General features: G+C 40.4%; 2 protein-coding genes across 2 annotated transcripts; both read left to right on the top strand.

Annotated features, from left to right (window-relative positions):
- The first annotated feature begins 332 nt into the window (after window positions 1-332).
- On the top strand, window positions 333-4,135 carry LOC138047194 (nucleoside hydrolase-like). The gene is made up of 2 exons (XM_068893935.1): window positions 333-595; window positions 2,202-4,135. Exons 1-2 carry the CDS (start codon window positions 355-357, stop codon window positions 2,909-2,911), a joined length of 951 nt encoding a protein of 316 aa, XP_068750036.1. The 5' UTR covers window positions 333-354; the 3' UTR covers window positions 2,912-4,135.
- Window positions 4,136-6,231: 2,096 nt separating this feature from the next.
- Window positions 6,232-6,609, top strand: LOC138046778 (leucine-rich repeat-containing protein 74A-like). Its single transcript, XM_068893361.1, has one exon. It carries the CDS (start codon window positions 6,232-6,234, stop codon window positions 6,607-6,609), a length of 378 nt encoding a protein of 125 aa, XP_068749462.1.
- Window positions 6,610-13,896: the final 7,287 nt, after the last annotated feature.

Genomic DNA, 13,896 nt, shown 5'->3' with positions numbered 1-13,896 from the left:
GCTCCCTTTAAAACGGTTGCTTGGAATCTTTCTGAACGGAAAAAGAGATGCAAATACGACTTATTTTGAAGCCGCCATGTTCACGAACACGTTTCTTCACGCACCCCAGCCCTACTCGGGGTAATTGAAAAGGATTGACTGTTACGAATGAAGACGTGAAGTTTCCTTCAAGGCTGTTACAAGTCCACTAATTGATCATCGCATACATTAAACCAAAAACGTCTAAAAAATAGCACAACTTTTCTCGATTTTGTGAAATCGTGCTAGAAAGTGTTCTATACCCTCCCCTCCTAAATTTTTAATCACCCTCTCCTTCTCAGTCCCCCGAAACCAGACGTTTCGCAACTCGTTCAAATGGCGTCCTGCAACACGAGAGAAAACGCCAAATTAAAAATTGTGATCGACTGTGATGCCGGAATCGATGATGCTCAAGCTATCGTGATCGCGTTGTCTCAAGATGTCGATGTTTTAGGTATCACTTGTACCTTTGGAAATGTAGAAGTTGATCAAGTGATCAAGAATGTCTTTAAGGTGTTGGAAGTTTGCGGACGAACCGACATACCCGTGTATAAGGGAGCCCATCGACCGATACTAGGTAAGCACTCCGATGGCTAGATTTCAGATGGATCAGGGTCTTCTACTTTAAAAGATCGCCTCATGCGATTTCGTCTGCTGTGCTCATGAACCACCAGGATAACACCCAGATGATCGTCACGCAATCCTCTCTTCATTTTTGCCCTCAGTTGAAGTACTGATAGACCTAATCGGCTAACTCAATGTTGTACCCAATTCAAACCCTTTGGGAATAAAACGTTTTGTTCCAGGTATTAAATATGAATGTTACATTATCATGCACTGTGACAAAAATACACAGAGAATCTTAATCCCGGGAGATTTGAATAGCCAAGGCTGTTTGCCTCGGTTTCAAAGCGAGTCCCGGTGCACAACCAGTCAAATGGAAATGAGTGGTGTATTTTTCATACAAATCAAACACATTATTTGAATGGTTTAGCACCAAGACTGGTTTTGAGCCAGCGGCAAACAGTAACTTAACTCAATGTTGTACCCTATAGGCCGTTTCCAGCAAATTAGGTCTATTAGTAAGGTTTATATGAGAAACACAAAATGCCTAAAAAACAAGGAACCCACAACCTTTGGCAGCATCAAAATCCACAGCTATAATTTATTTGAAATTTGACCACATTGTTGAAATCAAATGCTTTAAAGTCACCCAGCGTGGTGACAGTTTGAATAATCATCCCATGTTGAAGATGTCTGATTTTTTTCCATCAATCAATAGTTGATTCTTGACAAGACGTTTCAACTACCTACATGATGCGAACATACATACCATGTAATTCTTTACACAGAATCCCTTCAACAACTTTTAGTTGAAGTAAGTCAGAGACTAGAAAGCCTAATAGCTCACATAACAGTCCTTCCTTTTACAAAGAAGAACCACTTCTTGAAACTATGACGTGAATTGGTTAACTATCAAAAGTGCTACATGTTTGTTTTGATAAAGACTTAAATAATGTTTATCAGCGCTATTTGAAATGGGTGCTTAGACTTAAATAATGTCGGTGTCTGACATTTGCAGACTGCAGACTGCTTACAAATAGCACTGATAAACATTGTTTAAGTCTAAGCACCCATTTCAAATAGTGCTGATAAACATTATTTAAGTCTAAGAACCCAATTTAAAATGGTTAGCTTTCAATAATTGTGATTTAGGGTTAGTCTGCAGTCTGCAAATGTCAGACACCGAGTGGTTAGGACCTTGGGTTTGCATGCAGTTGACCCAGGTTAAAATCCTGTTCTAACCTCTGGTTTGGATTTGTTTCCAGTTGTCCCAGATTCAACTCTACTACGCTTTGTAAATAGGCAGGTTGCCTCCTGCCAGTTGGGGTTCTTAATCATCTTTCTGTTAAGTTTGAATTGTTTCTTTCAGATTATTAAAAGCAGAGTGCCTGTGAACTAGCGTGATAGCTAACTGAACTTCCACCATAAATAAAGCATTTACATATTTTTTATCACTCACCACAAGCTGAAAAAGCTGTAAAAATTTTTGAAGTAGATCCTCAAATGTGCAATTTAGACAAGTAATTAGCATTTTCAAACCCATATGCTTTTTCCCCTCTTCCTCCATCCTTTCATTGGTCTCTTCATTCATTTATTCGCCTTTTTGTGTTTGCCCATAGGGTTTAACTATGAAAAATCCCTCTACCATGGGAGGGATGGTCTGGGGGATGCAACAGATATACAGGATCCAAATGTGGACTGCCTCCAAGAAACCCACGCAGCTCAAGCATTGGTCCAAATTGTCAATAAACATCCATCAGAGGTGGTAATTGTAGCCCTTGGCCCTCTAACAAACCTTGCTTTGGCTTCTCATTTAGATTCTGAATTTACCACAAAAGTTAAAGAAGTATTCGTAATGGGAGGCTGTATTCACAGCAAAGGAAATCACACGGTGACAGCAGAGTTCAACTTCTGCGTTGACCCCGAAGCAGCTCACATATTTCTTGCAGAATTCAAGTGTCCTATTTCCTTAGTGTCTTGGGAAATGTGCGTGGATCATTCAATGGAATGGGAATTCTTTGATCGTTATTTAAGTGTAGGCACAAAAAGAGGAGAGTTCATAAAGAAGATCTCAACAAAGATCAAAGAATATGAGGGAGAAGGTCCTTTTATTGACTGTGATCCCTTTCCAATGTGTGCAGCCATACAACCTCAAATTGTCCTGCAAGAAAAGCTTGTTTATGCAACAGTAGAGGTTCAGGGTGCTCTGACACGCGGCCAGATGGTTGTTGACTGGGAGGGAAAACTAAAGAAGGCTTGCAATGTGCGACTGCTCCAAAAAATTGATTTAAAACTATTCATGGACATGATGCTCAATTCTGTTAAATAGATACGAACACACATCAATGAAGACATGATTTTTTTAATACGCACACACTCTTCCAATAATTGTATTATCAATGTGCAGTGTATGCAGAAATGTTATTTTTTATTTTATTTATTTTTTAATTAATTAATTTACTTATTTTTATACTTACATGTATATCTACACCATACTCACCACTTACACTAAACTTTCCACTACTTACAATAACTTACAATACAATTACACTAATCAAAATACAGTTGGTCTACTTACAATGCTCTTTTTCATGTTTATACATTAATAATAATAATAATAATAATAATAATAATAATAATAATAATAATAATAATAATAATAGTACCCTCCGAGTACATCCACGATAATATTTATCTTGTGAAACAGTTCAATATTATCGTGGATGTACTCGGAGGGTACTCAAGAGATGTCAGAAAAGCTCTTAAAGAACTAGTGAGAGATAAAAGTGACACAATAGCTCTGCAGATACAGAATTCCGTCATCACAAGCTCACTTAATATTGTGAGGCGCTTTAAGCTTTTGAAATAATGGACATTAGGCGTTTTATTATTTTTTTTAGTGTTTCCTCTGTGATTAACAGACATTTTAGTATTTAGATTGAGGATTTTATGGATAGCACACAGTTTTGCACTTAATTACTAGGATCTTTCTTATAAGGAACTAGGATTTTAATTGTAAGGACTTTGGTCGTCGCATTGATTGGCTACGGCTTGCCGCCCAATCATTGTATAGGATATCTGGGCATCCAGAAGTTTTTACTGCCATAATAATAATATGTTTTTTGTAACTTACAGTATGTACGGTGTTAATTCTCTAAAATTCAATGGGCTTTTAAATTAAAAGATAGCAACAAGAAATAAATCAGAAAACAAAAGTCGAGAGTAAAAAGAGACAATATAAAATTATATGGACAGAAAAAAATTCCATTTTTTCTTGAATTCCTTCTCCTTATTTGAGTTGATTGCAAGGTATTTCTCTAGATTGATTTTTTCACCCACAAGTGTGAAGAAATCATCAAAATGGTACTGTACGGTATTCAAAGCGTTAACATTTAAGAAATATTTACCCAAAATAATGAGATGGTTGAGGGATAAACAGTAGGTATGACAACGGAAATGTTATTACAAAATTTACAAAACACGAAATCGAAGTAAGTGTATTTTGTGGTCAGCTAACCCTTTGGTCTGTATCAACTATTCTACTTTGATAAGTTGCGTTTTGGTGGAAGTTTGGTTTCTTCTCCCGACTCCGAGGTCCTCCGCCAGCTTCTGATCAATCTTTCTCTTCTGGCAAAGGGAGAGATTATTGCGATACAAAAACCTTGTGCACCAATTGTTGGATGCCTGGAAGTCAGTGATCTTTAATTCATCAGCTTTTGCTAGCGCTTCTGACCGGATCATGTTGCGAGACACAATGTACCCGCTTTGTCTCTGATCTTCGATCCAGAGGATGAGTTTGTCTTCCAGTTGAGGCCACTGGCACTGTTTTCCGCGGCTGCTGCACTTGTTTTCAGGCATACACATAAGCTTTTCTACGTTCTTCCGCCAGTCACGAACTAACTTTTCGTTGACATCGAACTCTCGGCTTGCTGCGCAGTTATTGGAATCTTTAGCAAACTCGACAACTTGTAGCTTGAACTTTGCTGTGTATCTCATTCGCTTTGATACAGAGGGCATTTTGGAAAATACTTGGTATGATGTGACTGTCATGTAATGTTGTGAAGTAACATGACGTACTTATAGAGACCGCTGACTCGCTTATATGCTTCGTTCTAAACTTAGCCTGTTCCAGGCTCCCAAGATAGTCGGAAAAACGAAAACAACTGCGTGGGAAAAGCGAGTGGAGGCTTGAGTCGAGACGAGGCGACCTCGCCTCATTTTTCGCACGCATTTTTTTCTCTTTCCCTACTAACTGGCAGCCTGGATCAGGCAATTCTAAACTAAAACTTTAACCGTGAATGAGATATCAAGGTCTAAATGTACCCGTCAAAATGAAGCTTCAACACCCCCCCCCCCGCGGGCATTTGAATCCTTGGAAAACTTTCGTTCAAATGTCCCCCTCTCCAGGGCCCTACATGGCACGAGACACAAGGAGGACAGGTGACAGGTATAAGTATCCAAAGAGAACCAGGAGCTCCTCAAGAGAACAGGAGCCCATGAGTAGAAGCCTCCATGTGCACTATATCCTTGAGTCAACCTTTGCCCGTATCTTTCTATTTTTAGAACCAACCCGTCAGCAGGAGACTTACATTTACATTAATTTACATCAATTCGCACAATTTGCGTACATTGTTTTTGCTATTTTTGTCTTCGTTAGACAATGTATTTATTCTGATTGGCGTGCAGTGCCGAACAACTCGTGGCGTTCTAAAAATAGAAATATATGGGCAAAGGTTGACTCATAGGGCTTGTAAGGGGGAGGCAAACTCCTACTGATGGGCTCCTGAAGAGAACCAATAACAAAACCTACATATTAAACGTCGCAAATGTATTAAAATATTCATAAACACACCAAGTCGGTCAAAGCAACTGACCGCTATAAATCGTAACTGGCAACGTCGGTATTGCATTGAATTATTGTTTATATGGTAAATACAATTTAATATATTCAAATATAATATAAATTGGCTCTTATTACGTGGAATGCCGAAGGGCATACCACGTCTCAAAACCGGTCTGGTGTCTTTTTTTTTTTCTTGTTGGTGTGCATACCCCACGGATATTATCGTGTACTATTAGAGCTACATATTACGTAAGGACAACTTGAAATCTCCTGAAAAAACAAAACGCAGCTCAGTTGACAGTTATGGAAAAAAGCACCGTCAAGTTACTGCACCACGACACGTACTCAATGCGTTCCTACTTTAAAAAATATCCCGTATCTCCTTAATCCCCTCCCAGCCAAAAATCCCGTTTCCCTACATTTTTTTTACCTAAATATCCCGTATCCTGATGGCTTCTCTGCCTTTTGGTTAAGATTAGTTTCTAGGGAAACGGCTACGGTCAAGTGCCATTGTACTACGTACGGTATTTTTTTCAGTGCCATAAGAGGCAGGCACAGAACAGTTTTGGCTGTTTGTCTGTTCTCTCGAGAAGCGATCACTAGGGTTTTTTGGTTTCGTTTTTGATAGTTTTTTGTTCACCTCGAGTGAAGAATAACGACGAACTTTTGTAGTTTCTGAGAACTATTTACTACTTGTAGCTTTTGTTGAGTTTTGAATCGGTGATAGAGAGAGTTTTTGGCGATTTAAACCCGGACTGGACTACTGGATTAAAAACCTTTGTACTAAATTTGCTGATACCTTTCGAATGAATCTTCATTTGACAGAAATTGATTTGTCAAATCAACATGGCCGGAGTACAACACTTTCACTGGCTCTCGCTGTTAACTCCCTTTCCCAGGCCCTCAGAGTAAACACGTCTCTTACTACTTTGGATTTGTCTTCCAACTTCATAAGTGCTGAGGGTGCCACTTCCCTTTCCCAGGCCCTCATAGTAAACACCTCTCTTACTACTTTGAGTTTGTCTTACAACCCCATTGGTGCCGAGTGTGTTGCTTCCCTTTCCCAGGCCCTCACAGTAAACACCCACCTTACTACTTTGGATTTATCTTCCAACTCCATTGGTGATGAAGGTTCTACTTCCCTTTCCCAAGCCCTCACTGCAAACACGTCCTCAACCACTTAGCATTTGTTTCACAACTCCATTGGTGATGAGGGTCATTCTTCCCTTTCCCAGGCCCTCATAGTAAACACCTCCCTAACCACTGTGCATTTGTTCCAAAACTTTATTGGTGATAAGAATGCTACTACCCTTTCCTAGGCCCCTCGCAGTAAACACCTCCATTGCTATTTTGGATTTATCCTCCAACTCCTTTGGTTACCATGGTGTTTATACCATTTCCCAGGCCCTCAGAGTAAACATCTCCCTCACTACTTTGTATTTATCTCACAACTCCATGGTGCTGAGGGTGCTTCTTCCCTCTCCCAAGCCCTCACAGTAAACACCTCCCTGACCACTTTGGATTTGTCTTTCAACTTAATTCGTGATGGGTGTGCTACTGCCATTTCCTAGGCTCTCACAGTAAACACCTCCATGACAACTTTGGATTTGTCTTGCAACTCCATTGGTGATGAGGGTGCTACTTCCCTTTCCAAGGCTCTAACAGTAATCACCTTTCTAACCTCTTCAAGTTTGCGTGTCAACTCCGTCGGGGTTGAGTTTGCACCTCGCCTTAGTTTAGACTCTCGCATATTACTTTAGTGATAACGTGATCGTCTTTCTTAAGATCTTAAGTGTTTGCGTCGACGCCGACGAAATGTAACTCCATGCTCAGTGTTTTACCTTTATGTGGAAAGATCTCATGACCCCTAGTATTGTATTTTGGCAGCTAAGGTTAAGGAATTTTGACGAGTGTATATCCCACACTCAGAGGTTGAAATTCATTTTTTTGCTAGTGCGTCACGAGGAACTAAGGGCACAGAGAAAGACAGCCAGTTTGTCCCTTGAGATATGTAAATTTCAGTTTCGGTATTTTTACATGAATTGCAAACGAAAGAAATTGGTTCTCTGCAATCATGAGTTAGAAAAATTTGTGTACGCCTTAGGCGTTCGTATCTTTCAGTCCGAGGAATTAAGTGATCTTCTGCATGACGCCTCAATCTTCAGCTTGTTAAATATTACAGCAGATTAAATTTCGAAGGTTGTGCATGCTAATATCTTTTTAAGGTGTTCAGTTAGTTCGCGTTGAATTATGTTATTTCTTACGGTAAGGAAATGTGATTTGAAATTGGTCATTAATGCGAAGGACGCGTAAACTACAGATTAATGAATGGACCATTTTAGAGGTGTAGCTAAGTTAACTGGCCTAACAATGGAAGCGAAGCTGCCGGTGACCCTGTTTTGATACAAACCTTCGTTCTTTTGTAATGTTAATACGGACTAATTAGAATTACGATCGACACAATTCACATGATAAAAGCAGTGGGGCTGTATCAATACAAGATCACCAGCAGCCTCGCAGCCATTCATAGGCTAGGTCGCTGAGCAAACAACTGTAAAATGGCCTAATTAATATATGGGGTTGACCTCTAGATATCCCCTTTCGAGAGATATTTTGTAAAACTTTAATTTTTTATCTCTTGAATGAAGTAGTGTATTTGTATTTGTCTTTGTGTTGAGCATGCGCGGCGGTTACTTAGCGACCGAATCCTCACATGATACCTCGTGTTGTGTGGGATCAGTTAATAATAATAATAATAATAATAAATAATAATAATAATAATAATAATAACACGCCTAGACCCGATAAGGGTAAAACACTAGAATGTACATAACAAAGTAAATTCTATTTAATCAATTTCCACTTATAGCTTTCTTTCGAGCTCGGTGCTCCTTTTGTCGTTGGTAAGTTGCAATTCGATTTGCATTCACAATTCCACAAACAGTTCCAATGGTTCTTCTCCAGAGTGGTCGGTCAACAACCAAGTCTTGCCATCGATCTAAGATTCTTCCAAACTTAAGAACACTTTTACAGGTGTCCTTGTAACGCAATTTCGGTCGACCAACAGGACGAGTGCCTTTATCGAGCTCGCCGTACATGAGGGCCTTCACGGGACGATCGTCATCCATCCTTGAGACATAACCAAGCCAGCGTAAACGACTTTTGATAAGCGTGATCTCGATATCCTCAGCATCTGCTCGCCGTAACACCTCTTTACTCACATAGTCGTTCCACTTGATACGAAGAATCTTTCTCAAATGCCGTTGTTGAACTGTACGGCGCTGGTTGATGTTGTATCGATACAGTGTCTAGGTTTCACAACCGTATGTCAGGAGCGGCGTCAAACATTGGACATAGACTTTCAGCTTTGTCGAGAGCGTAAGGTCATGGGAGTCAAAGACACGTTCACGGAGCCGACCGTACGCAGATGATACAGCTTGTATACGCGTGATGAGCTCAGCATTCACTTAACAACAGTGGGATTACTGTAAAGGATGCGCGGGACACAGCGGGATCAAGTCATAGTCAGCAAACATGGCGTGAGGCGTGCGGTTTGAAGAGTGCCAAGGTTGTGGATGGCGGTTGGATCAGGGTGAGTTTCGACCCATGGCACAGGTCTCTTTTCCAGTACTCGTCAGCCCACCGAACGCACACTGAAAAGACACCGCTGCCAGCGGGGAAACTTTCAATAACAGAACTGACCAAAACCAACGAACGCTGTTTTGTTAAGCACGGGCGAAATGAATAAGAAAGCCTCTGTTTGGTCTATGTGGTCAAGTGAAATGTAGACTTTTGAAAATGTGTGAAAACGTTTGAAAACGACTTGAAGACTTGCGAAATCCTGTTAAGAGTGTGTGAAAACGCAACACAAACGTAATTGCGGATTTAAATTATTTCGCTTCGCTTTCGCTGACATGTATGTAAACGGAGAATTTCGAAAGAGGTTTTGTGTGAATGCTAACTCCAATGTACCTTCTCTTCTTTCTATTTTTCCGCACCCTTAAGTAAGAAAGTAAGAGAATAAAAACACGCTTACTTCAAGACACCAGCTAAGTAAGAACGCTGCAAATCTCTCTTAACGTCTACTTTCCACGAGAACGCCTCCCTGAAACTTGGTAAAAAGGTTTGTCTCAGTGTGCATTAGGAAGACCTAGTGGTTTGTATGTTGTAATCGTCACCAACGATTGATGCTTTGTTCACACTAAGTGAACTAAACCATCATCCTTTGACTAAATCGTGTCTTTCGTTCTTGCTTTGTTTAAATACATGCGAGGTTTACACCCAACAAAACACTTCATTCATTCCTCCATGCTTTGCATGACGCATGCAAAAATCTCTTGCATGGGATTGCACGTACTTAATCTAAAATAACTTCATGCTACATCAAGAAAACATTAACATGTATTAATTTGGCGAACTGTTGGATGTTAATTGGTACAGTTTTTCCAAAATGGTCTACGATGTCAAACAGAGAGTTGGTCATTTCTATTCGGATCAGTGTTTTTCCTTGAGTAGTTTTAGCTTTTCTTCGAAAGTCTCTTCTTCATTCAACTATTCAAGAAGAATAAGACAGCCAAGTAAGACTAGTGATACTCTTGCCCTAGGGAACCGTCTTCAAGAGCCTTCCTCCGCCTTTTCAGTCAAATAAGTAAGTCATCAAGAACCCCTTGCCCCTTGACAAAGAAATATAATTGAAAAAACATGTTTATTTATGACCTGTTCAATTGGCGGGTTTGTCTGCTGCAAATTAAAACCCTGTGCATGTAAGCAACTTTCTGGAGTGACAAATTTCTTTATGCGAACAGGGTAGTCAAGGTAAAATTTACAGTTTGATTTTCAAATTGGCGGCTTGGTGTTGAAATTAGGTAGTCAGAAGTCATCACGCATAAGGGCTATTGCAAAAGTCAATCAATGCGATCACGATAGAGAAAGAGAGAGAAAAAGGGAAGCGGAGGGATAGAAGAGGAAGTCGGGAGAGATGTTCAAAATCGAGAGCATTACAAAACCTCCCCCCCAAAAAAAGGGACTAATAACATTGTTGAACTGATTTGCATTGCTGATGCAGTTAAACAACATGACTCTGAGTGCATCACAGAAGACCTCTTTTTTCTGCACATTTATAACTGGAGTAACAGCATTCTTCTGCCCAAGAGTAATCTGTATCACTCAGTTCTAAATTGTTATATGGACAGGCATACCATATATGGACAGGCATACCATATATGGACAGGCATACCATATATGGACAGGCATACCATATATGGACAGGCATACCATATATGGACAGGCATACCATATATGGACAGGCATACCATATATGGACAGGCATACCATATATGGACAGGCATACCATATATGGACAGGCATACCATATATGGACAGGCATACCATATATGGACAGGCATACCATATATGGACAGGCATACCATATATGGACAGGCATACCATATATGGACAGGCATACCATATATGGACAGGCATACCATATATGGACAGGCATACCATATATGGACAGGCATACCATATATGGACAGGCATACCATATATGGACAGGCATACCATATATGGACAGGCATACCATATATGGACAGGCATACCATATATGGACAGGCATACCATATATGGACAGGCATACCATATATGGACAGGCATACCATATATGGACAGGCATACCATATATGGACAGGCATACCATATATGGACAGGCATACCATATATGGACAGGCATACCATATATGGACAGGCATACCATATATGGACAGGCATACCATATATGGACAGGCATACCATATATGGACAGGCATACCATATATGGACAGGCATACCATATATGGACAGGCATACCATATATGGACAGGCATACCATATATGGACAGGCATACCATATATGGACAGGCATACCATATATGGACAGGCATACCATATATGGACAGGCATACCATATATGGACAGGCATACCATATATGGACAGGCATACCATATATGGACAGGCATACCATATATGGACAGGCATACCATATATGGACAGGCATACCATATATGGACAGGCATACCATATATGGACAGGCATACCATATATGGACAGGCATACCATATATGGACAGGCATACCATATATGGACAGGCATACCATATATGGACAGGCATACCATATATGGACAGGCATACCATATATGGACAGGCATACCATATATGGACAGGCATACCATATATGGACAGGCATACCATATATGGACAGGCATACCATATATGGACAGGCATACCATATATGGACAGGCATACCATATATGGACAGGCATACCATATATGGACAGGCATACCATATATGGACAGGCATACCATATATGGACAGGCATACCATATATGGACAGGCATACCATATATGGACAGGCATACCATATATGGACAGGCATACCATATATGGACAGGCATACCATATATGGACAGGCATACCATATATGGACAGGCATACCATATATGGACAGGCATACCATATATGGACAGGCATACCATATATGGACAGGCATACCATATATGGACAGGCATACCATATATGGACAGGCATACCATATATGGACAGGCATACCATATATGGACAGGCATACCATATATGGACAGGCATACCATATATGGACAGGCATACCATATATGGACAGGCATACCATATATGGACAGGCATACCATATATGGACAGGCATACCATATATGGACAGGCATACCATATATGGACAGGCATACCATATATGGACAGGCATACCATATATGGACAGGCATACCATATATGGACAGGCATACCATATATGGACAGGCATACCATATATGGACAGGCATACCATATATGGACAGGCATACCATATATGGACAGGCATACCATATATGGACAGGCATACCATATATGGACAGGCATACCATATATGGACAGGCATACCATATATGGACAGGCATACCATATATGGACAGGCATACCATATATGGACAGGCATACCATATATGGACAGGCATACCATATATGGACAGGCATACCATATATGGACAGGCATACCATATATGGACAGGCATACCATATATGGACAGGCATACCATATATGGACAGGCATACCATATATGGACAGGCATACCATATATGGACAGGCATACCATATATGGACAGGCATACCATATATGGACAGGCATACCATATATGGACAGGCATACCATATATGGACAGGCATACCATATATGGACAGGCATACCATATATGGACAGGCATACCATATATGGACAGGCATACCATATATGGACAGGCATACCATATATGGACAGGCATACCATATATGGACAGGCATACCATATATGGACAGGCATACCATATATGGACAGGCATACCATATATGGACAGGCATACCATATATGGACAGGCATACCATATATGGACAGGCATACCATATATGGACAGGCATACCATATATGGACAGGCATACCATATATGGACAGGCATACCATATATGGACAGGCATACCATATATGGACAGGCATACCATATATGGACAGGCATACCATATATGGACAGGCATACCATATATGGACAGGCATACCATATATGGACAGGCATACCATATATGGACAGGCATACCATATATGGACAGGCATACCATATATGGACAGGCATACCATATATGGACAGGCATACCATATATGGACAGGCATACCATATATGGACAGGCATACCATATATGGACAGGCATACCATATATGGACAGGCATACCATATATGGACAGGCATACCATATATGGACAGGCATGTTTAATAGTTTAGATATTGGAACGAAAGGTTTAATCTTTTTAGAGTGTGGTAAAGTCCCACCACTTTGAAATTAGTTGCCTTATTATAGAGCTGCTGCATTTAATAGTAACTAGCCATTCTTTTCCCTGGCTTTGGAGAAAATTGATCTGCATAAAAAAGGGGGCAACTGTATTGCCAGTTTCATAAATGTACCCTGGAAGCCACCCTTCTTCAAGTGTGTTCTGCCGTTGAAATGGCGCCTGGTCCAAATGTGAAATGCTGATAAATGCTTAACGCGACAGCAAGACAAATTGTGGCTTTGTTGCTTGGTTACCCCATTCAGCATTAAAACCAAAACTCCCACGATATTTGTGCTAACAGGAAGGTCATACCTGCAAACTTTTCGGAACTCTCGGGTCAAGGGCAATATTCTTCAGAACAATCGGCACGAAAGCAAAAATCAGCAAGAACTAAATGTTGTCTAAAGGTTAAAAACGTTCAGGCGGCTGTACATGGACTAGAAAGTTCGCAGGACTATATTTGTCTTGAACGCACACTTACAAGAAACTCTGCAAACTTCAGCAGCCGATATATATTTTTCGGCGTTTCTGTATTGTTGTCGTTCGAAAAGCAAGGTTTTATCTCCTTGGTTGAATGAACAGTCATTTCCGCTTGGACCTTACAGACTCGTTTCGCTTTGGTGATTTTAC

The sequence above is a fragment of the Montipora capricornis genome, chromosome 4, assembly GCF_036669925.1.
Source record: "Montipora capricornis isolate CH-2021 chromosome 4, ASM3666992v2, whole genome shotgun sequence".
Taxonomy (NCBI): Eukaryota; Metazoa; Cnidaria; class Anthozoa; order Scleractinia; family Acroporidae; genus Montipora; species Montipora capricornis.
Note: the sequence above shows the minus strand (reverse complement) of the source record. Positions and strands in the feature narration are given on the sequence as shown.